The sequence below is a fragment of the Aphelocoma coerulescens genome, chromosome 14, assembly GCF_041296385.1.
Source record: "Aphelocoma coerulescens isolate FSJ_1873_10779 chromosome 14, UR_Acoe_1.0, whole genome shotgun sequence".
In the NCBI taxonomy this organism is placed as follows: Eukaryota; Metazoa; Chordata; class Aves; order Passeriformes; family Corvidae; genus Aphelocoma; species Aphelocoma coerulescens.
The window spans coordinates 8,824,089-8,844,957 of record NC_091028.1 but is presented as its reverse complement, the minus strand read 5'-3'; the positions used below and the strand labels follow the sequence as shown (position 1 = coordinate 8,844,957).

General features: G+C 48.6%; 1 protein-coding gene across 1 annotated transcript; it reads left to right on the top strand.

The window, feature by feature from the left end:
• Window positions 1–143: 143 nt before the first annotated feature.
• LCMT1 (leucine carboxyl methyltransferase 1) lies at window positions 144–19,294 on the top strand. Its single transcript, XM_069030001.1, has 11 exons — window positions 144–543; window positions 1,544–1,635; window positions 2,158–2,279; window positions 4,319–4,395; window positions 5,211–5,272; window positions 12,388–12,490; window positions 13,696–13,816; window positions 14,550–14,651; window positions 15,355–15,446; window positions 16,645–16,742; window positions 18,444–19,294. The coding sequence occupies exons 1-11, from the start codon at window positions 467–469 to the stop codon at window positions 18,464–18,466; spliced, it is 969 nt and encodes a 322-aa protein (XP_068886102.1). The 5' UTR covers window positions 144–466; the 3' UTR covers window positions 18,467–19,294.
• The last annotated feature ends 1,575 nt before the right edge of the window (window positions 19,295–20,869 follow it).

Sequence of the window (20,869 nt, the reverse complement as noted above, 5' to 3'; positions counted from 1 at the left end):
CGGCCCCCGCCGCCTCCGCCACTTCCGGCCCCGCCCCCCACTCGCCCCGCACGTGATCGGGGCCCCCCAGCACCGGATGTCCCGCCCGCAGCTCGGGTAGCGCCTCTGCTGAACGCCACGGCTCTGCCTGTGCCGCTCTCTCGGTGGTACCGGGTGCTGCTGCTTTATGAGAGGCAGTCGGGCGGAGCTCCCTGGCGGGGTCGCCCGTCCCTAGACGGCTCCAACCCAGTATCTGGTGCTGTTACCGCAGAGCGGCTCCCGGACTACGACTCCCGGTTTGCCTTGCGCAACCGCCGCCGCTTCCTGGGCGAGGCGCTGCAGCCTGCGCCCTCTCATTGGGCGCTGTGTGGATCGGCGAGCGCTTGGACCAATCGTCGCCGAGTTCCGGCGGAGGCTGCCCAATGAGAGGCGGCGGGGGGCGGGCCGGCCGCAGGGGCGGTGGCAGCGGCCGAGCCCCGTGCGCTCCATGGCGGCCGCCGCCGGCCCCGACGAGGCGGACGAGGCGGTGCGGGGAACCTGTGAGGACGCGTCCGTCTGCAAACGGTACCGGAGCCGCGGCAGCGGCACGGCCGCCCGGGCGGTTCCCGCCGGCGTCCCTCCGCACCGGCCACGGCCCCGCGGTGGGGCTGGAGAGTTGGGGGGCGAAGGTCTGGCGGCTCCCGGGGAGCGGCGCTGGAGGAGGGTGGGAGCAGCCCCGTCCTCTCCCGGTGCCGAGGCTCTGTGAGTGTGCCCCGGACCCGAGCGGCCGCGGGGCCCGGCTGGCGGGGCGCGCTCGGAGCCCCAAACCTCCCCCTCCTGCTGCCAAACCCCTGCCCGCGGGCCTGCGCAGGGTTTGTTTATAGACCAGCGTACAGTGGTAGCCAGTATCTAATAACGTTTGGTCGTTCTTGATATCTCAGGGAAGAACCATCTTGATATTTTTCAGATTTCTTTCCTTCTCCCCCTCTAGGCTGGGCACGGAGAGGGGAATGAGTTTCGTTGCCCTGTTGTGCCTGGGTGTGAATTTAACCTCTGTTATTGCAAAACCCTTTTGGATTTTGTAGTAGCAGATCGTTGGGTGGTTGAGTTTGGTTGGAGAGTTTTCCTTTTGGAATCAGTTGTAAAACTCTTAAGTTCTTTTGGGATAGAGTAACATTGTGCTAAACTGATGTGTAGAAGCTCTGGAATAAGTGCAAACACCTTGTCATGTAACAGTGTGTCAAAGTAAAGCGTGATTTGTGTGTCTGAGGAGCTGGAGACAGACAATTCATCTTCTGGGTCCCCCAGGAGGGAATATTTGAGATTTGGGTCTTTGCTCACAAAATTTCATCCAATAGTGCAGAGACCATTAAAAAGATGCTTGTTGAATATGGCAACAACTAAAATTTCTAACTAAACTTTATATAATCTTTTAACTCAAATAGTTCCACACAGGGGACAGATTTTTAAACCATGTCTGCATGTGTGCACCCAGGCCAGAGGGACCTTTTCAGCCTGTGTATCTTTTAGGGTAAATTTTGCTGGCCTTATTTCATAATTCTCTCTTTACCCTGCTGCTGGACAGGTTTGCTGTAAGTGTTGGCTACTGGGAGGACCCTTACATCCAGTATTTTGTGAGACAAGCTAAAGAAAGGAAAGCACCTGAGATCAACAGAGGCAAGTTGGAATGGGAATGGGAGCACCTAACTGGTCCTGACGAAACCCCTGTACACTGGGTTTTAGGGAGGGGAGGAAATACATGAAAGAATGAGACAAGGTTTCTTCACAGCAATAATTCCATGCTGTATTTGATCTTTTAAATATCAATCTGTAAATCAAAAGTTTCTTCCATTGCTTTCTGTGTTCTGAATGGGCTGTCTCTGTGTGTCTCAATGTGCAGAGATCTCCTCAAAACAATCAGTAATGTTGGATTGACCTAGGACAGTTGGGTCTCTGCAAGTGTAGAATTATTCTGCTCTGCTTGAGGTGAAACTTGACTAAAGTGTCTATTTACCCAGGGCTGAGTTTTATCAGTACATGAGATTTTCTTTGTAATTAAAAAAGAAAAACAAAGGCCCTTAGGTGTCTCAAAAAGAGGGCATTTATTCTTTCTACATACTGCCTAAAGATCTTCATGAGTGCTAAACATCGAGTTTTACATGAAAATAACAACTCACCCAGGGTTTGTGTGTGTTGCAGGTTATTATGCTCGTGTGCATGGAGTCAGTTACCTGATCAAAGCTTTCCTAGAGAAGACAGAATGCAACTGTCAGATTGTTAATCTTGGGGCTGGCATGGACACCCTGTTCTGGAGACTGAAGGTAACGAGAGCTGCAGGGGACAGGCCTGGCTGAGGACACAGGGCTGTGGGGACCCGTGAGGGGCTGCTCTGAGCTCGTCCAGGCTGGCTCTGGCACACAGGGCAGGTGTGCAGGGACGCAGCACAGCAGGAGCTCTCACAGAACCCCAAAATAGCTGGGGTTGGAAGGGACCTTTGGAGCTCATCCAGTCCAGCCCCCTGCCCAGGTAGGGTCACCTGGAGCAGGTGACACAGGAACGTATCCAGGTGGGTTTGGGATGTCTCCAGAGGGGGAGACTCCACACCCTCCCTGGGCAGCTGTTCCAGTGTTCTGCCAGCATCATGGAAAGAGGTTCTTCCTTATGCTGAGGTGGAACTTGTGTTTTAGTTTCTGGCCATTGCTCCTCATCCTGTCATTGAACAGAGTCTGGCACCATCCTCTGACAGCCCTGGGAGAGATTTGTATGGATTGATGGGATCCCCCTCAGCCTTCCCTTCTCCAGACTGACCAGGCCCAGCTCCTGCAGTCTCTGCTCATCACAGAGATGCTCCAGACCCCAAATTATCTCTGTGGCCTCTGCTGGACTCTCTCCAGCAGTTCCTTGTCTTTCTTGGAGATCCGAACTGGACCCTCCAGCTGTGCCTCACCAGGGCTGAGTGCAGGGGCAGGATGATTCCCTGACCTGTTGCCACACTTTTCCCATGTCCTCTGGGATTCCAGTTGTGAGTTTGTTTATGTAAATCATGGAATCACAGAGTGGTTTGGATCAGAGGGAACGTGGAAAATCATCCAGTCCCACCCTCTGCCCTGGGCAGGGACACCTTCCACTATCCCAGGCTGCTCCAAGCCCTGTCCAGCCTGGCCTTGGACACTTCCAGGGATGGGCAGGCACAGCTTCTCTGGGCAGCCTGTTGCATATATAGGTGTGTTTGTGTGTAATTCATGGAAATTCAGTTATTCAGGTGTTGTGTGATGGTATCATTGTGGGTGAACACACCTCCGAGTGAATTATCTTCTCATTAGCATTTCTGTTGGCAAATTTGGGTTCTGGAGGGAAGCCTGAAGAGCATTTTGCTTGGTCACAATTCATTGTATTCCATCCGTGGAAGGGAGACAGTACTGATTTTTTTTTCTGAGATGTGAAGCTTTTCTCTTAGCTGCATTCCTATGAAAGCTCTGTCAATACCATGTTTTGGTAACAGTGATTTTAAAAGCTGCAATGGGGCCTGTAATTCCAGTTCTCTGTCCTTGTGGAGAGCAAGTGTGGTGTAATGAATGTACAGAAGCTGGGAGCCAGTTACTGGAGTGTTTAGTGTTCTGAGTTCTAGTTTCATCTCAGAAATCCATGGGTCGACAGCCAGAAAGAGCAGCAACATCCATCACAAAGGAATTGCTGCATAGGGAGAGACTTGGCACAGCTTCTCCATCAGGCTGGGAAATGGTGCCAACATGGAATGAAGAGCTTTTCCCCTCTTTTGTAGTCCAGGCAGACTGGTGTGCTTGTGCTCTGGCTGTGGGCTGGAGGAGAACTGGAATGTGGTCACTGTCTGGGTGAACCTGTGCAAAGCATTCCTGGTTCTTCCCTTGGAAGGCTGTGCTGAAAGTCGTGGTAAATGCTGTGGTTGTTTCCTGTTGCTGTGCTCTCCCAGATCCTTGGTTGGAGAGTGTGTTTCAGTGATCTGATGTCTGGGATTAGAGTCCTTCTTCTCTCTGGAGACATCCCAAACCCACCTGGACACATTCCTGTGTCACCTGCTCTGGGTGATCCTGTCTAGGCGGGGGTTGGACTGGGTGACCTCCCTTCCAACCCCAGCTATCGTGGGATTCTGTGATTACATATAATGTTAAATAATCTCTTTAATTCTTAGAGGACATTCTAATGACTCTCAGCCAGTTTTTGTTGAATTTTAGGGGGTTTTAATTTGTGGGACATTGTTATACCACTGTTAAAAATGCCAGTGTAACCCAAACCAGAACTGTTCAGGATTTGAGGTTCTGTCTTGTCCTGTGCATGTGAAACTTGAGTGTCCCTAATTCTAGTGTCTTCCTCCAATTCCCAGGATGAAAATCTTCTCCCTAGAAAATATTTTGAAGTGGATTTTCCAATGATCGTTGCAAGAAAAATACATAATATCAAGTAAGTCTGAGGCCTGTGTTCAGCTGTGGGAGACTGACTGTAAGTCAGTGTCATTATTTCATCTCTCTGCTGAGAGACTCTTCATGTTCTGGGATGTGAGGGAGGTGAGGCCCTGGCACAGGGTGCCCAGAGAAGCTGTGGCTGCCCCTGAATCCCTGGAAGCGTCCCAGGCCAGGGTGGCCAGGGCTTAGAGCAGCCTGGGATAGCGGAAGGTGTCCCTGCCATGGCAGGGGTGGCACTGGATGGGCTTTAAAGGTCCCTTCCAACCCAAACCATTCCAGGATTCAATATAGAATACAGGTTCATTGTGCAGGCAGGTGCCACATGTGACTCTGCAGCCACTGTTCCAGGTTGGAGGAGGTGATGTGTGAAAGTTTTAGGGAGCCAAGCAGAGCTTGCTCTGTGGCAGGGAAAATCTCCTGACCATTAGAGGTGATAAGTCTTCTCTTACTGTTGAAGACAGCACTGGATTCCCAGATGTGCCTGTTCAGTTGGAGGCAGGATAGCTGCTGCTGTAAGGGAATATCGTGTTTGAATGAATCCATTAAGGCTTATTGAGGACACATTATGGAGTACCTGGATTTCTCTTGAAAGATTCTCTCAAAACTTATGAGTAATTTGGTATAAAACTCAGCTCCAACTTCTACAACTTGCAAAGGTTTTCCTTTCCAGCAGAGGGCAGAAATATTCTCTTGGCTGCTTTTCACACACACACACGCACACACACACACACATATATATGTTAAGAAAAAAGCTGTAAGCACACTGTTAAGCAGGCTTAACTGCTCTGAGATGCTTCTTCCTTCTTCCCACAGATCAAAACCTCCCCTGTCAAAACCAATTATGGAATCCCATTCAGGGGACTCTCTTCTAATAGGTGAGTCATCCTCAAACTCAGTCAGTGATGTACTGCAGCACTTTTAAAACTTTTCTGATCATTTTGTTCTGCTATGTGGGCAGGCTTTTAATGTTTGAAATGCTGTTTGGACAGAGAATTGGGAGGGAAAAGAGGCTTTTTTCTTCTCTTACAGACTCCTGCCCATTTGTTCCATGTCGTGTTAGAAATGTCTTCTCTTTAAGTGGTTTTATTCTGGCAGAAAGTTGGGTTTTTTCTTTTTCTCTCATATGTAGCTCGTTTTCTGTCACAGGAAAGGAAAAAGTGCTACAGAGAGCATAGATACTGGATTAAAATATCTGTTGAGTGTTTATCTGCTTTCTGTCTCATTAAGAGCACAAGTCTTTACACTTAGCAGAGTTTTCACAGCAGAAACACAGCCTACCCAGTCCAGGCTCAGGAGCCAGTGCTGTTTGTTACATTTTAGTATCAGAAGGATACTAATTTCAGGTGGCATAATGTGGTTGTACTCTCTTAGTTTCTAACCTCATTATGGAACAGAAGGTTGTGGACTCCCCATCCCTAGAAGTGTCCAAGGTGGGGTTAGACAGGGCTTAGAGCACCCTGGGATAGTGGAAGGTGTCCCTGCCCAGGGCAGGGGGTGGGACTGGATGATCTCTAAGGTCCCCCCCCAACCCAAGGCATTCTATAATTGTATGTTTGTGTCAGGACTGCACTTGAAAACCTTTTTTACTTGTGGAAAATTCCCTGGGTTCCACTGAGTTCATGTTCTCAGTGCAGATGCTGAGCTGTAGTAGCTGCTTTGGACAATTTAGGAGGGGCAGTAATTACCTGCATCCACCATAGCAACTGCTGTGTGTGAGCAGGTGTGACCCCAACGCAGAGCCTGCAGTGTTTGGTGCTCCCTGCTGTGATCACCTGTGCCCCCTTATATGAGCACAGTTCTAGCCCAGGCTCTGGGCACATTCTGCAGATTTTATTGCTGCACATGAGACAGTCTTCACTTCCCAACCCTGCAAATATCCTTTGAAGGGCAGAGTTCTCCCTTGTACCCTCAGGCCTCCAAAGATGAAAGCCTAGTGCCCCAGCTCAGAAAAAGGGCTCCTGGGGACGCTGGGGTTCCAGGCAGGCCCTCCTGGGGCATATCTGACGCCAGGGAGATCTGCTGCACAAGCACCGTCCCAGAGGCACCCACTGGCTCTGTCCCAAGGGCTGGGTGGGGTTTGTGTTCCTGAAGAGCTGCAGTACATCTGGAACAGCAAAACACCTGCAGACTTATCAGCCTGCACTGTTGTAATCTAGGGCTATTAATAGCCAGTTCCCATAGCACTGGGATGTACTGGTGAGACTGGTTTCTCTGAAGCTGCTTCTCTGGTTCCTTTTCAGTGCTGGGTGTTAAAACCTCAGACTAACAACTTTGCTGTTCCCAGGCTGGTGTAGGCTCTGTTGCACCAAGATCTTTGGGATGTAGCAGCGTGTCCAGAACATGTGGAGGTGGTGGAAGTGTTGTGGAACTCCAGTTTGAACTGACCCCCAGTCACAGGTCAGATCCAGAGAGATCACTGTGAACTCTGGTTTAAGGATCAATTAATGGAACTGCTTCATGGGGAAGTGCCACGAGAAGAGGTGCTGGAATAAGTAGATAAATCAAACAGATGAGCAGAGAGTTCTTACAGATCTAAAGGAACTTGACAATCAGTTTACTCAGCTACTGATTGGTCTGTGCCCTCTAATTTACAACTGTCTCCAGCTGCAAGGTTATGGCTGTGACTCGGATGGGCTCCAGGGGAAATCCAGGGAACCCCATGCCAGTAGGACTGATGTCTCTACTGAACAAATCATAGGAGCTCTAAGAGACAGACTTAGGAGAACACAGGAATAATAGGAGGTGTTGAGAAAGAGTCACTGTGGCTTTTGGAAAGGTAAGCTGTGCTTTGCAAATCTGTTGGAGTTCTCTTAAGTCAACATATCTGTTGGAAAAGGACATCAGTATAGTGCTTGGATTTCAAAAATGTGTTTTGACTGTGTCCCTTGCCAAAGTGTGCCAAAGAAGTGGCACAGTGGTTATGGGGAATGAATGGTTCTCATATGGATGAGGAGCTGGGATGGAGGGCGAGCATATGTTGTTAATTTTCATTATGGAGGAGATGGAGATCTGTGCTTAAGGATATGTTGTTGTTCAACACTAAGAAAAAATTGGGAAAATAGAGTGATTAGTAAGTGGCAGCTTGTTGGCAAATCCAAACTCTGAAGAGTGGTAAAGAACTGTAGAAGTATCTTGTGAAATTAGTGACTTGATGATGATTTCAATGTGGATTAATAGAAAGTGATGCACATGGGGGGAAAAAACAGTTTGTGCCTCACATGTAAATGATTATTGCTGCCTTCCTGCAGGATCTGGGTATTAGAATAACTAAATGGATGAAAGCACGAGCTCAGTAATGGTCCAGAAATACAAAGCAATTTTAAGCATTTTTGAGGAAAAGCTAGAAAACAACTTAGGTGCCAGTGTTGGTAGGTGTTTACGCTCTTTGACTTTTCCCTTTGGAGATGCTGTTGGCCTCTGGAAGGCTGGGTATCATCCTAGGGAGACCTTAGGTCTGACCTGGCACAGCTGTTAGAACTGTGGAATATTCTGGGAATACCACCTGGCACAGGGGTGTAGGGGGCACAGGGGAACAGCACTGCCAGGTAGGGAAAGGCTGCTTGTTTTTGTGCAGATGTGGACCAGGATTTTAGAATCCTGGGGAGGAGGTTGTCCCTCCCTGTGCCTGCTTCCCCACATCAGTTCACACTCCTGTCTCTGGTATACCAGGAATGATTTGTTTAGATTGTTTGGAATTCTGGTTTTGAGTTGTGCTAATATGGATTGCCATGATTCAGGTTCTCTCACTGCTTTTCTGCTCACCCTGAATGTTCCCATGCCACAAAGCTGCTGCTAATACACAACTTCATTGGCTTCAGGGCAGCATGTGCTGGGCTGCCTGTGGCCGAAGCAGGGGCAGCATGGTGTGCATGTCTGGTACAGAACTGGTGCCCAAGAATGCAGTGACATGACCCCTGGCACTGAGCAGCTCCGTGCTTTCCTGGGCAATGCTGGAGCTCCAGGGAAAGCAGTGATGTCCCTGTGGCAATGCCCCAGCAGATCGTTTCCAAAGTTCAGTGGCACTATCTGATGGATGTTGCTCTTGCTGGGAGGTCAGTGCTGCACCTTTGTTACCTTGGCAAGTGCAAACTGCACCTCGTGAACTGTTGGCTTTGTGTGCCTCTCACGCCTTCTGCCCTGTCTAGGCCAGCTTGGGCACTTGGTTGTTTCAGCTTCCCTCCATCCCCAGACTTTCTTGTGACCCAGTGTAGGTGTCAGGGGGACTTGCAGGCCTTGTGTGGGGCTGACCCTGTGCTTCCAGGACAAGATGAGTGTGGCAGGGCCCTGCTGGGCTGGTGTAGTGAAACCTGAGCTGGGGGAGAGCAGCATGCTCTCCTGCAGAACAGGCTGCAGGGGCTGCTGCTCTGTAAAGCTGCCAAAGATACCTTAGCATGAAAATCCTAATGAAATCAGTTTGAGTCAATAGTATCCTGCATGCTGTCTCTTGGAAAACCTCCAGGAAATTGTTGCACTAATGTGAGAAGAGAGTAAGAGAAGAAAGCTGAATTCTTGTGGCAGAGGAAGAGCTTGGTGTGCCTGGAGGCTGCCAATCCCAGAAGCTGGGGTAGGGCAGCAGGGAGGGCCTGAGGCCACCCTCCAAGAGAAGCAGTAACTTCTAATATTTCTGTGGAGAAAAAATGCAATGTGGTGAGGTCAAAAGGTGACTGTAAGTAGCTCCTGCTACTACTCAGTTACTACAAGCATGTCTTGTTCTATGGCTGTGAAATTTGAACCAGTTGTGTTGTTACCTCTGTGCCAGAAGTCATGGAAAATAAACATACAAGTGTGTGCCCAGAGGAAAGCACTCTCTGTTGATTATCCCTGGAGAGCTGAACCCTGTGCCTGGACCATGAGGGCCTAGGTGGGGTGGGCTGGGGTGGTGGGGCTCGTCTTTCTCCCCTTCTCTCTCCCCTCCCTTGTATTTCTCAAATTAAATCTGAGTTTGGTGTTTCTAAAACCTTCATTTCAGCCAAGTACAGAGAGAATCTTTGTGCATGGCTGAGTATGCTGAGTGTGAGCATCACACAAATCCCCAGGACAGCTCTAGAGGAGATCATCCAACCAAACAACCTCACTAAAAAACAACACAAGGTGTTGGTGCCTGGGTAGGAATTAGTGCCTGGAATATGGGATTTTCCGTTGTTTAAGCCAGCAAATGTCACTGGCTGTGCCAGCATTAGGGCAGCTGGCCTGAGTCACAGCATTGCAGTAAGAATGAACAGAGGGGTTTTAACACACACTCAAAATCAATTCAGTTAAAACAAACTCTTGTTCCTCAGAAGAAATCAATGGGGACCACGTGACTGTGCTGCCAAGCTGGAGCTTGGTTTTTCTTTTCCAGCTGCCCTATGGATGGGCAGGAATTGTAAAATCCATTTGCAGCAGGCCTGCTCAGTCATGGGCAGCAGGTTGCTCACTGTGATACTTCGCAGAATATCCTGAGTGGGAAGGGACCCACAGGGAACATCCAGTCCAACCCTGGCCCTGCACAGCACAGCCCCAAGAATCTCCAGCTCTGCAATAAAGTAGGAGTTGGTGCCAGACCATATACCAGCAGTACAGCAGTTTTTGGGATGTTCGTGGATGGATTTCTGGCCTCCATGCTGGGGACAGTGGCAGTTCCAGCTGTCCCCAGCTGCCATTGCCCTGCAGTCAGTGAGTGTTTGCTCCCTAAGTGGCAGGTGATGGAGTGGTTGAAGTTTGCCTAGTTAAGTATGATCAGACTGAAAAGGGGGAAATTTAGGTTTGGTATTGAGGAGAATTCCTTCCCTGTGAGGGTGGGGAGGGCCTGGCACAGGGTGCCCAGAGAAGCTGTAGCTGCCCCTGGATCCCTGGAAGTGTCCAAGACCAGGTTGGACGGGGCTTGGAGCAACCTGGGAGAGTGGAAGGTGTCCCTGTCCATGGCAGGGGATGGCACTGGATGGTCTCTATGGTCCCTTCCCAGCCAAACCATTCCCTGATTCCGTGATAAAAATGCTCCGATCGGTGTGGTGTGGGCAAGGCACGTTTACTTCCACCTTGGAGTGTTTGTGCTCCTTCTCTTCTGGATCCCTTAAAACATTTTGTGGTTTATTTCTGGCTTTTATTTCTGTTCTTTATTCATGTACTTATGTGTCCAAGCCTCTGAAGCTGGACAGGGAGCTGGCATTAATTCCCTACTAATTGTGGTGGCTGACGCTCGCTGTGCCGTATCCATGGACAGAAACCAATCCCTATTTAAATACTTCCCTGTGTGTGGTGGGGTTTTTGGGTGGCTTTTTTTGATGCCATTATCATGGCCTTGATGTAATCACTTAAATAGAAGGGTGTGGGAAGTAGTAAAGCTATTACAGAACATGCACATGGAAAAAGCCTTGACTCAAAATGTTGAATCATTTGCTGCACAACTTTTTTTTCTCTTTTCTTCCCTTGTAACTCTCTGAACTGTTCTGATTCCTGGATCTGCTCCCAAGTGTTGCTGGAATGGCAGCTATTGTCACTTGCTAGTGCTGCTTTCAGGGAGTTGGTAATTTGAAAACTAAACAGAGGTGCATCCTCTGGAATGTTCGATCACTGCTTCATGTAATCATTGGGAAAACCCACACTCGTCCCCAGTTTTTGTTCCCCTCTCCTGGAATGGAAGCCCCTTTCATCCTGCCTCTTCAGCTTCTCTTCTCTCCTCACTCAAGCTGTGCCAGAGGAGGCTTAGGTTGGACATTGGGAGGAATTTCTTCGTGGAAAGGGTGGTCAGGCACTGGAAGGGGCTGCCCAGGGACGTTTGGAGTCCCCATCCCTGGAGGTGCCCAAGGAAGGCCTGGATGTGGCAGTCAGTGCTCTGGGCTGGGGACAAGGTGGGAATGGGGCACAGCTGGACTTGGTGGTCTTGAGAATATTTTCCAGCCTCTGGGATTCTGTGACATCTTCTCCCATGTGATGCTGAGGAGCTGTGCCTGCAGCATATCCCACAGGGAGCTGTGCCAGACCTGCTCCTGCAGCCACACACTGACCACCCCTTCCAGAGCCACTTCCAGCTCTGGCTATTTTTTCACTGGTTTATTATTTTACTGCCTGATCTGTCTCACTCCTGTGGTACAAGGGGGAAATGCTGGGCTCTTCTGTCCTGGTGCCTTTGCTCCAGAAAAGCTGAGGCATTCCAGAGCCATCCCTGTATTTGGCTCTCAGGGGATTTGATGGGGCACTTGGGAAGTGCCTGCTGTGGGCCCTGGGCTCCTCTGGGTGCATTCATTGGTGCTGGGTGTCAGAATTATTGATGGCAAGAGGCTCTGCTGTTGCTGCTTCCTCACAGCTGTGCCAGGATGGCAGGGACTCCTTGGACTCTGGGATTTGTCCCTCCTTCTTTCTGGGAAGCATCCACAGGAATTTGCTGCCTATTAGATCCCAGGGGAATATCTGTTGCTCAGAATACTTTCTCCAATTTGACTCTTTCCTTAAATGCCACCACTAAATCACACCAAAAGGCTAGATGGTAATTTTTTTTTGGCCCCAATCTGTGTCTGCTCCCCATATTTATTATATAACTATATAATATAGTTAATTTATATAGCTATATCTGTTGTTAATATTTGAAATATTGTCACTCTTAGCTTAGTTTCTCAGAAATTGATCTACTTTTATGTAGTTCCTATGTACATACATTGGGCCATCTAAGAAGACTCTCCAAACAAAACAAAAATCCTGCCTTTAATCTTCACATTTTTCTTCTCTCTGCATTCCTGGCAACCATGGTAACGGCTGGGATAACCTCTCTGCTTCAGCGTGGCTGCAGAGGGAGAGAGGAGGCTCGGTGCAGGGTCTGATGGTGATGGAGCACTGTAAAACACAAGTAGGAAGGGAATTAACGTTTGAAAAAGAAGAGTTTGCTGCTCATAGTTCGGTATAACAGACCAAACTTTGCCTCCCAATTCATGTGTTTCTGTGTAGATTTTTTAATTCATAACTCCAGCATCCCTCTCATTTGTAACATTAGCCTCTCCAAATTTTTGCCTTGCAGATTCCCACAGCCTGGACTCCAGTCGATATTCCATAGTAGGAGCAGACCTCCGTTTCTCATCAGATCTGGAGGAGAAGCTGAAGAAACATAGCTTGGATATACAGTAAGATCATAGGGTTTTAATTGTGTTTTTGGTTTTTTTTTAATGAGGGCTTGTGGAATCCCCTGTCCAAGGCCAGGCTGGACAGGGTTTGGAGCAGCCTGGGACAGTGGAAGGTGTCCCTGCCCATGACAGGGGTGGCACTGGATGGGCTTTGAGGTCCCTTCCAACCCAAACCATACCAGGATTCTCTGATTTCAGAGTTTTATCTCTGTAATTATTTTCTGTGGCCTCTTGTTAAACCCCTGTTGTTCCCTAAACCTTTTGATGGGACTGCAATGGAGTCCTTGGGATCTGAATCCCACAGCTCCTCTGGGGTTTTATTGTTCAACATGAGGCTTTTGGGGGGCAGGAGTTGAGTTTTTGAGTGGATGATGGACAGACCTTTCAAATCTAAGCATTATAAATAGCAACGATCTGGCTGGGTGGGAGAGAGCATATGGGGAAAGCAGAATGCATCAAATTGCCATTTAATTCTTTACACTTCCATCCTCTGAAATGTTGCCTTGCTTGCCTACATTGCTGCTCCTTGTGGAATTTCTCCTGCTTCTAGTGACTTTTTTTCCCCTTTCATTCCAGCAATTAAGAGCAAACTCAATAATTGTGAAGAAAATCACTTGTGTAGATGTCTATTTTTGTTGTTTTGTGGATGGAGGGGGAAGAGGCAACGTGCAAACTATAGATTACATTTTGTTAGATAATAGTATGTGAAGATTGTTTTACAGATACTGAACAAATTTGTCTAATTAAAATTCTCCTTAGAACTTTTTTTAAAGAGGAAACTTTTTTTTTCAATTTGTAATTAGTTCCTGATTTCACTGATCTCTACAAGAGTGTGGACCGTGTGTACAGGGCACAATTGTCCTGCAGAGGGAATTTTAACACACCTCAGTTCATGCTGTCAGAGAGGACTTAGAGAATGCACATTGTTCTGTGCTCAGGGCTGACTTTGGGGAGATTGTTTCCTAAAATCTCTGGTTCACAGCCACAGGAGTCTCCTGTGGTTAATTAATTCACAGCTGCCAGAAAGCCCAGTTTTAGTCAACGTGATGAAGAGATTTCATTCAGTCTTCAGTGTCTAGTTCATAAAAAATGGAGCTCTTTCAGAAATTCTGGGGACATGAAATGACTTGCTTGCTCACAATTCTTAGTAGATTTTTCTTGTTCTTTTGCTGGAAGTCGTGTTCTCCTTTGGTTTTGTTTTGCAGTTTGCCAACGCTGCTGGTGGCCGAGTGTGTGCTGGTTTACATGACGCCCCAGCAGTCTGCAAACCTGCTCAAGTGGGCAGCAAGCACCTTCCCCGTGGCCATGGTTATCAATTATGAGCAGGTAAAACCAAAAGGGCATTTTTAGACCTGCATTGTTGTAATAAAAATTGCTCTCGTAGGTGGGAGTTATTGAGAAATAAGAGTGGGCCATGTCCTTTTGTAGAAACATCAGTTTCTGCTGAATTTCTGTAGTAATGTGTTTTAACTTGTAGCTTGGTTAGCTCATTGTAGAGAAAATACAGCTATTCTGAAAGACAATATGTTGAAGCAAAATGATTGAGACTTAATCCATATGTGGAAAAAACCATAGAATATTGATTTTGCTAAAGCAGAGGAAAAAGAAATGATGCTGAGTGCTGGCTCTGGGTGTATAACATTACATAATTACCTCTGTGTTCTTTGGCAAAGTGGAGCAAAAATCACATCAGTATGAACTCTGCTTCTCCCTGTGGAAGTCAAATACTGCCTCGGGGGAACTAGGTGGCTCCAGGAATTAGTAACAGGATCTTCCAAGCTGTAAATCACTGCTGGAGAGCTGAACCAAGTTGCTGACAGCTGAAAGCAGAGGCAGTTCTCCTGCCAGCCCCGGTGCCTGTGAGGGCAGTGGCACTGTCCCGCTGCTGCTGGCACTGGGGCTGTGCTCCTGAGGAGAAGGTGGTGGTGGGGAATGAGAGGCAGGGCGAGGATGTGCCACTCACTGGTGTCCTGTACGTTTGTGACGTAGGCAGTCCAAGGGTTAAGCGGTTCCATTGTGTTGGGAAGGGGGAACACTTTTGTCTCCTTCTCTACCTGAGGTGAACATGAGGGACCGCTTCGGGCAGATCATGATCGAGAACTTGCAGCGCCGGCAGTGCAACCTGGCTGGGGTGGAGCTCTGCAGCTCCCTGGACTCCCAGGTGAGGGGCATGGAGCTCTGAGGGGCTGACACTGAGCTTTATTAACCTGGCTGTGAGTTCTGCATCTTGAGTGTGCCCTGTGGGGCTCAGCAGTGACCACAGCGGGGGGGGGGGGGGGCAGTTACTGAGCCCTTTGCTGGCTATGTTACCGTGGAATCAGGGCATGGTTTGGCTTGGTGCCACCCCCTGCCATGGGCAGGGACACCTTCCACTATCCCAGGCTGCTCCAAGCCCTGTCCAACCTGGCCTTGGACACTTCCAGGGATCCAGGAGCAGCCACAGCTTCTCTGGGCACCCTGTGCCAGGGCCTCCCCACCCTCCCAGGGAACAATTCCTTCCCAACACCCCATTGATCCCTGCCCTCTGGCAGTGGGAAGCTGTTCCCTGTGTCCTGTCACTCCATCTCTTGTACACAGTCTCTCTCCATGTTTCTTGTTGGCTCGTTCAGGTCCTGGAAGGCCACAGTTAGATCACCCCAGAGCTTTTCTTTGATAGCTGGATGTCAGTGGCTGCACAAAGCTTCCTGGTCAGAGCCCAGCCCTGCCCTCTCTTCATGGATCAACAGCACATGATTAGGGAAGAGTTTGGGAGCTCTTCAAAGGACAGGTCAAGCAGCTGCCCTGTGAAATCCTTAGGGGAAGAAGCTGTCCTCTGGTACTTTCCCTGGAATCCTGTGAAAGATGTGCTGCCCTTTCTTTTCCAGAGGGAACGACTGCTGTTAAATGGCTGGGAAAACGCCCGTGCCATCGATATGATGAAGGTGTACAGCTTCCTGCCACAGGCTGATGTCAAAAGGTACCGCTTTTGGACCCAAAAGTCATCTTCAGATGCCATTTCCAAGATCCTTCCCATCCATGTGTAGTGTGGGATCATAACAGAGAGGAGGCTGCAGGCAGGTGCTGCCCAGGGAGACAACATTTCTGAGTCTGAAGCTCTGCAGAGCCTCCAGGATAATGCCTGGATTGATGATCCAGAGGGTTTACGCTGCCAGGAGCAGACTGGCAGTAGTGATGTCTTATTTGGGTGTGACATAAGGCATCTCATGGCAGAAATTTGCAGATAGAAGATGCCACAGAAATGCCGTGTTGGCTTTTTGCAGTCCCCAAGATGTTCCTTGTGAAGATTTTGGCTGGGGTTAAACCATGACATGTTGAAATTGTCTTCATGAGGGGGAGACTGCTGGGTCTGCAGAGCTCAGAGCACAGAGAGGGGATTAAAGGCTGTTTAACAGTCACTGATCTGGATTTTGTTAATATTTCTGCATTAATTGCTAAACACTGGGAAACTTTAAGGAGTAACTTCTTAGGGATATAATGTGAAATGTGAATTGCTATGAGTCATTCATAGTTGGAATTAGCTGAGCAAGTTACCTTGGTCAAAATATTCACATATGGGGGTTTCTCAAAGCCTGGAACTGAACAGGTGAGAGTGGAAATCAGAGGTGGTTTAAATAGGAACAGGGATGTGTGGTGGGACCATATGGCACTGGTGGAGACACAGAGCTCATGCTTTCTTTGTAGCATTTTTGGCTACCTTGGATCTGTTCAGCTCCTTGCACTTGTTCCACATGCCAGGAAATAGGTTATGTAAACTCTGTCCTCCAGTATTAGTGAGGCAAATAATGCTTTTTCTTTAGGAAAATCTGCTGCTGCTCCTCTGCAGCACTTCACATCTGGGAGTGCATTTAGGAGCTTTTGCCCCTCAGCCTCTTTAGATCCTCAGTAGCAGCCCTGGTATTTGTGAGGAGTTACACAGATGAGTCCTGGAATATGGAATTCCAGGGATGAGGAGTGGAAAACACCCTGTGGGTCACTTGTTTCATACATTGACAAGGGCGAGAGCAGTGGTGGCATCATGGACAAATACCTACAGTTGTTCCCTGGAGAGGTGACTGCCTTTCTGGCCATAGTTTTCACTCTCATGGATTGAACAGTTCAGTAGAAATTCTACTCAGAGTCCAGCTCAAATCCTGACTTTTATTTTATTCCTACAGAATAGAAGCCCTTGAATTCCTGGATGAAAAGGAACTGTTTGAACAACTGATGCAGCACTACTGCATCTGCTGGGCTTCAAAGGACAGCAGCAATCTGGGTAATGTTCCCCAGCAGCTGGGGGTGATCCTCACCATGGAAATCTCCTGTGGGAAGGCTGGGGTTGGGATGTTACACCCGGTGTACCACAGACCCCCCCGCTGTTCCAGGACTGGGCTTTGCTGCTCCGTCCTTGGGGTGGGAGCACCTCCCAGGTGGATGTTTCTCCACAGCCTTTGGAGGGTTTATGGGCATCCAAGTGGGGAGTCTGGCCAGTACAGGGGAGTTGGAATTTTTCCACCAGAAGATGCCGTATGGGTTACTTTAAATAACTGCCTGCTTTATCCCATCAGTGCTAATTGAAAGGTTTACAAATCCCATGCATGGGAAGTGCCATATGGGCACACGGTATATGAAGGCACAGTGTCCTGACAACACAAAAATAAATTTGTATTACTTATCCCAGGCTTCTCTGCACTGTCCCCATTTGCAGCCATCTGACACTGAAGTTTTCCGTGCCGCTTTCTCCTCAGGGAAAAAATTCCCTCTGAAATTAACTCTCTTACGTGTTCCTTTTCTTCTTAAAATTCTATCTCTCCTAGACTGGAATTTCTGTGAGAGACTTGATTTAGGCTTTCTGTAGTATTTGGATGTTGCTGCTGCTCAAGAAATTATAAAATGAGGGGAATTGTTGTTTGGGAGAAGGATGGATGGCCACAGCCTGTATTTGTCCAAATTAAAAAGGCAACTCTGTTGCAGTCACAGTTTGTCTCTACTTCTTGCTGCAATTTCAGGGACTTCAGTCTTTCCAGAAAACCTCTGCCTGCCACTTATATAATTTCCTCCCCTTCATCCTCTCTGCCTTTTCCTTGCTCCTGACAGAGTATCCATGAACAGATTTTATTGACTGTTCCTTAGCAAACGGGTATAGATTTGGTCTCTTCAGCCTGGCTGAGCAGCAAAGCCTCTGAGAGAGCTGGTAAAAGGAGATCTTCAGATAAAAACTGGTAAAAGGAGTTCTTCAACACCCTGTTGCTGCTGCTGTGACAGGGCTGCTGCCTTGTTGTGCCCTCCTGAATCCTCCATACTTCTGAGCTCAAAAATCCATGTTTTCTTTTGTATTTCTTCAGGCTGAGAAGTGGTGACTAATACACAACTTTTTTTTAGAGGAGCTAAGGCCCAACAGTTCACCTGTTCTTAGCAGCCGCTATTTTGGGGATCTCAGCATTGTTCTTTGCTGTGATTAGAGAAAGGCTGAGGACAGTTTGGGGTACTGAGATTAAGGGGTGCAGGGTATCTTAGAAGTTACAAAAGACAGTTATCTCAAAGGAGATAATGAAGTGTCCAATGGACATGGCATGGATATGCCTTAAGCTAAGGCAGGGGAGTTTTATCCAGTGTGAATTTACTGCCCTCATTAATGGTGCTTTCCCCAGCTTTCTCTTCCTAATTTCATGGGCAAGCCCTGAGGTTCCTGAATATTCTGTGTTGTTCCTTCTGCCATGAATAACTCCAGTGCTCCTGCAGATTGGCTTCATCAAATTAATTGCTGCATCACAATCAAAAAATGGTTTAAAATGTACAGCCCAACCTGTTTCCTGCTTTCCTCACACCAAATCCTTTATGTCTCCATTTAAAAAAATGAAATAACTCTCAAAGCATCTTTCTTCCTGTATATAACTGACCTGGTTGCAGTGAAGGGCAGGTAGGGTGAGAATAAACCCTTGTTTCTCCCCCCAAATCCCTCTTTCTCTTCACACAGGTCTGGCAAACATTGACTTCTGAGGGCTGCAAGGAGGGGAGCCTTGGGGAGCCCCTGCGACTGCCTTGGCTCGGGCCAGGACATGGAAAGGATGGGATTTGCACGTGCCAGCCCTGGGCTGTGGCTGGGACAGCTCCTGGTGCTGCTGGGGACAGGCCTGGTGCCCTTGGGTGGTTTCAAGGAACATTTTCTGTGAGCAAGACTTGCCTCCCATTCCCAGCTGTCTAACGGGGGACTTTCACAAGGTGTCAGTGATTCCTGTTTAAAGCTTGCCTTCCTTAGTTTAAAACTGAAAGTAAAGTGTTCATGGATTCTTTGATTTCCCTCTTCTGTGTTTTTGTGGATGTGTAACACGTGTTTGTGACAGGAAGCTGGGAAAGCAGCGCTGGGCAGCTGCAGCAGAGGGTGCCTGCACTGTGCATGGCTGAGCAGGAGGGGAATTCTGGGCATTTTCATTCTGTTCAGGTCTAATTTTGATGAAGTGTCACTGTGTTGGCTTCTCCAGGCTTCACTGTTGTGCAAGGCTGTCACTGTGCTGGGTGTTCTTGGAGGGGAAGGGTAAAGGAGAAGGAGGGCCCTGGCTGTGTTCAGTGATGTACAAGAAACTGGAAAGCAGACTCGATTTAACTGGGAAGGGCTTAGCTTGTTTCAGCACTGGGATGGCGAAGAAAGAAATTAATCTCAATTTGCACTGCTTCTGGTAGTATCTTTACACCAGTTCCTCCTTCTCTTTTTCCCCTTAAAAGAAGCAAAACAAAATCCCAACAGCAATGAAAACCCTTGTCCTGTTGTTTGAAATTGAATCTTGCAACCTTCCTATGAGAAAAATAATAAATGTTTAGTATTTATAATTTGTCTCCTGTCTTACTTGTTAGAAATGACTGATTTCTATCTGGTTTAGTGACATTTTTCCTCTCACCAAATGTCTCACCAGGAGTATTTTTTTAAAGCAGTTGCTGGCAGGCCCAGGAAAGCTGTGACTGCCCCTGGATCCCTGGAAATGTCCAAGGCCAGGTTGGACAGGGCTTGAGTGGAAGGTGTCCCTGCCCATGGCAGGGCTGGCACTGGATGGGCTTTGAAGTCTCTTCAACCCAAACCATTCTGTGATGCTGTGAAATCACCTTTACTTCATGGATTAAAAATGAACTCAAACCCCACCACTGAACCACAGCCCTACAACCCCTCTGCCCTGCAGGAGCCTTCCTGAGCTGTCACTAGTGCCCAGTGGCAGCAAGACTCATGCTCGTTTCTTCATTAAATGAAGGATTCAGAGTTGCATAAAAGCCCATCTTTACTATCAATTTAATTTTGGCCAGACGCCCTTTGGGACCACATTCCCTGAGCCTCCAGTAGCATCTTTCTGAGTGGGAGCCAAGCTGGAGTCGTACCTGGCCTGGAACATCCAAATGTGTTCCCTTGGAGCTGGTCCCACCTGGGAAACACCCCCTGAGCTGCTGCATTTTCATCTCAGCAGGTTTGAGCACGGCTCATTGTGGAGATGTCCTGGGCTCCATCAGTCTTTTGTGTCTTTTTTGTCATAATTTAATCCCTTTGTGTTTGGGAATAATGTCTCTGCTAGCATGAGGCAGATACTGGTGCTCATCAGTTCTATTTTGGGTGCCTGTATAATTTGCTCACCCAAGGGGAGCCCTGGAGAACGCGGCCCCGGAGCGGAGCTGCTGCTGTGGGATGAACGGTACCACAGCGTTCAGCATCCAGCTGGGAGAAGGGAAATCACTCCTGCAAAAACTCTTCCAGAGCCTCTCCTCGCTGTTGCTGACAGTGGTGAGGAAATTGGGTCACCGTGTGCTCCTGGGTTAGAGCAGGATCAAAGGAACTGGGATCGCTGGGAGCTCATGGGGGGAGGATGGGGGTGGGCAGCCCAGTGCTCAGGGTTGTGCTAACTGAGATAGATAAATAAATCTTTCACCTCTCTCCAGGGAGCATTTGGATGTGGAGGGTGCTGCTGGAGCAGCGCTGCTTTGCTGGGAAGCTGCTGGCTCAGGAAGGTTTTCCAGGCAGGAGAGGTGGCCTCTGCCTTCTGCTGCTGCTTCTTGTGGGATGTGTGACTCTGGTGTTGGCCAGGGCTCCCCGGAGCTGCCCCTGGATCTCTGCCTTTCCCTCCTGCTCCAGCCAGGCCTTTTTCCTGGGGGATTGGTACTGATGGGGCAACAGAATTCATCCCTAATACTCATACAATGGTTTAGATTGGAAGGAGCCTTTAAAGCTCATCCAGTGCCACCCCTGCCATGGGCAGAGACACCTTCCACTATCCCAGGCTGCTCTAAGCCCTGTCCAGCCTGGCCTTGGACGCTTCCAGGGATCCAGGGGCAGCCACAGCTTCTGTGGGCACCCTGTGCCAGGGCCTCCCCACCCTCACAGGGAAGGATTTTTTCCTAACATCTTGCCTGAATCTCTCCTCTTTC

Excerpts from the sequence above, each read along its gene's own strand:
- LCMT1 (XM_069030001.1), top strand. The coding sequence starts at position 467 with ATGGCGGCCGCCGCCGGCCCCGACGAGGCGGACGAGGCGGTGCGGGGA. Across the intron at positions 5,273-12,387 it reads AGGGGACTCTCTTCTAATAG|ATTCCCACAGCCTGGACTCC; the intron begins GTGAGTCATCCT and ends TTTGCCTTGCAG. Across the intron at positions 13,817-14,549 it reads TGGTTATCAATTATGAGCAG|GTGAACATGAGGGACCGCTT; the intron begins GTAAAACCAAAA and ends TCTCTACCTGAG.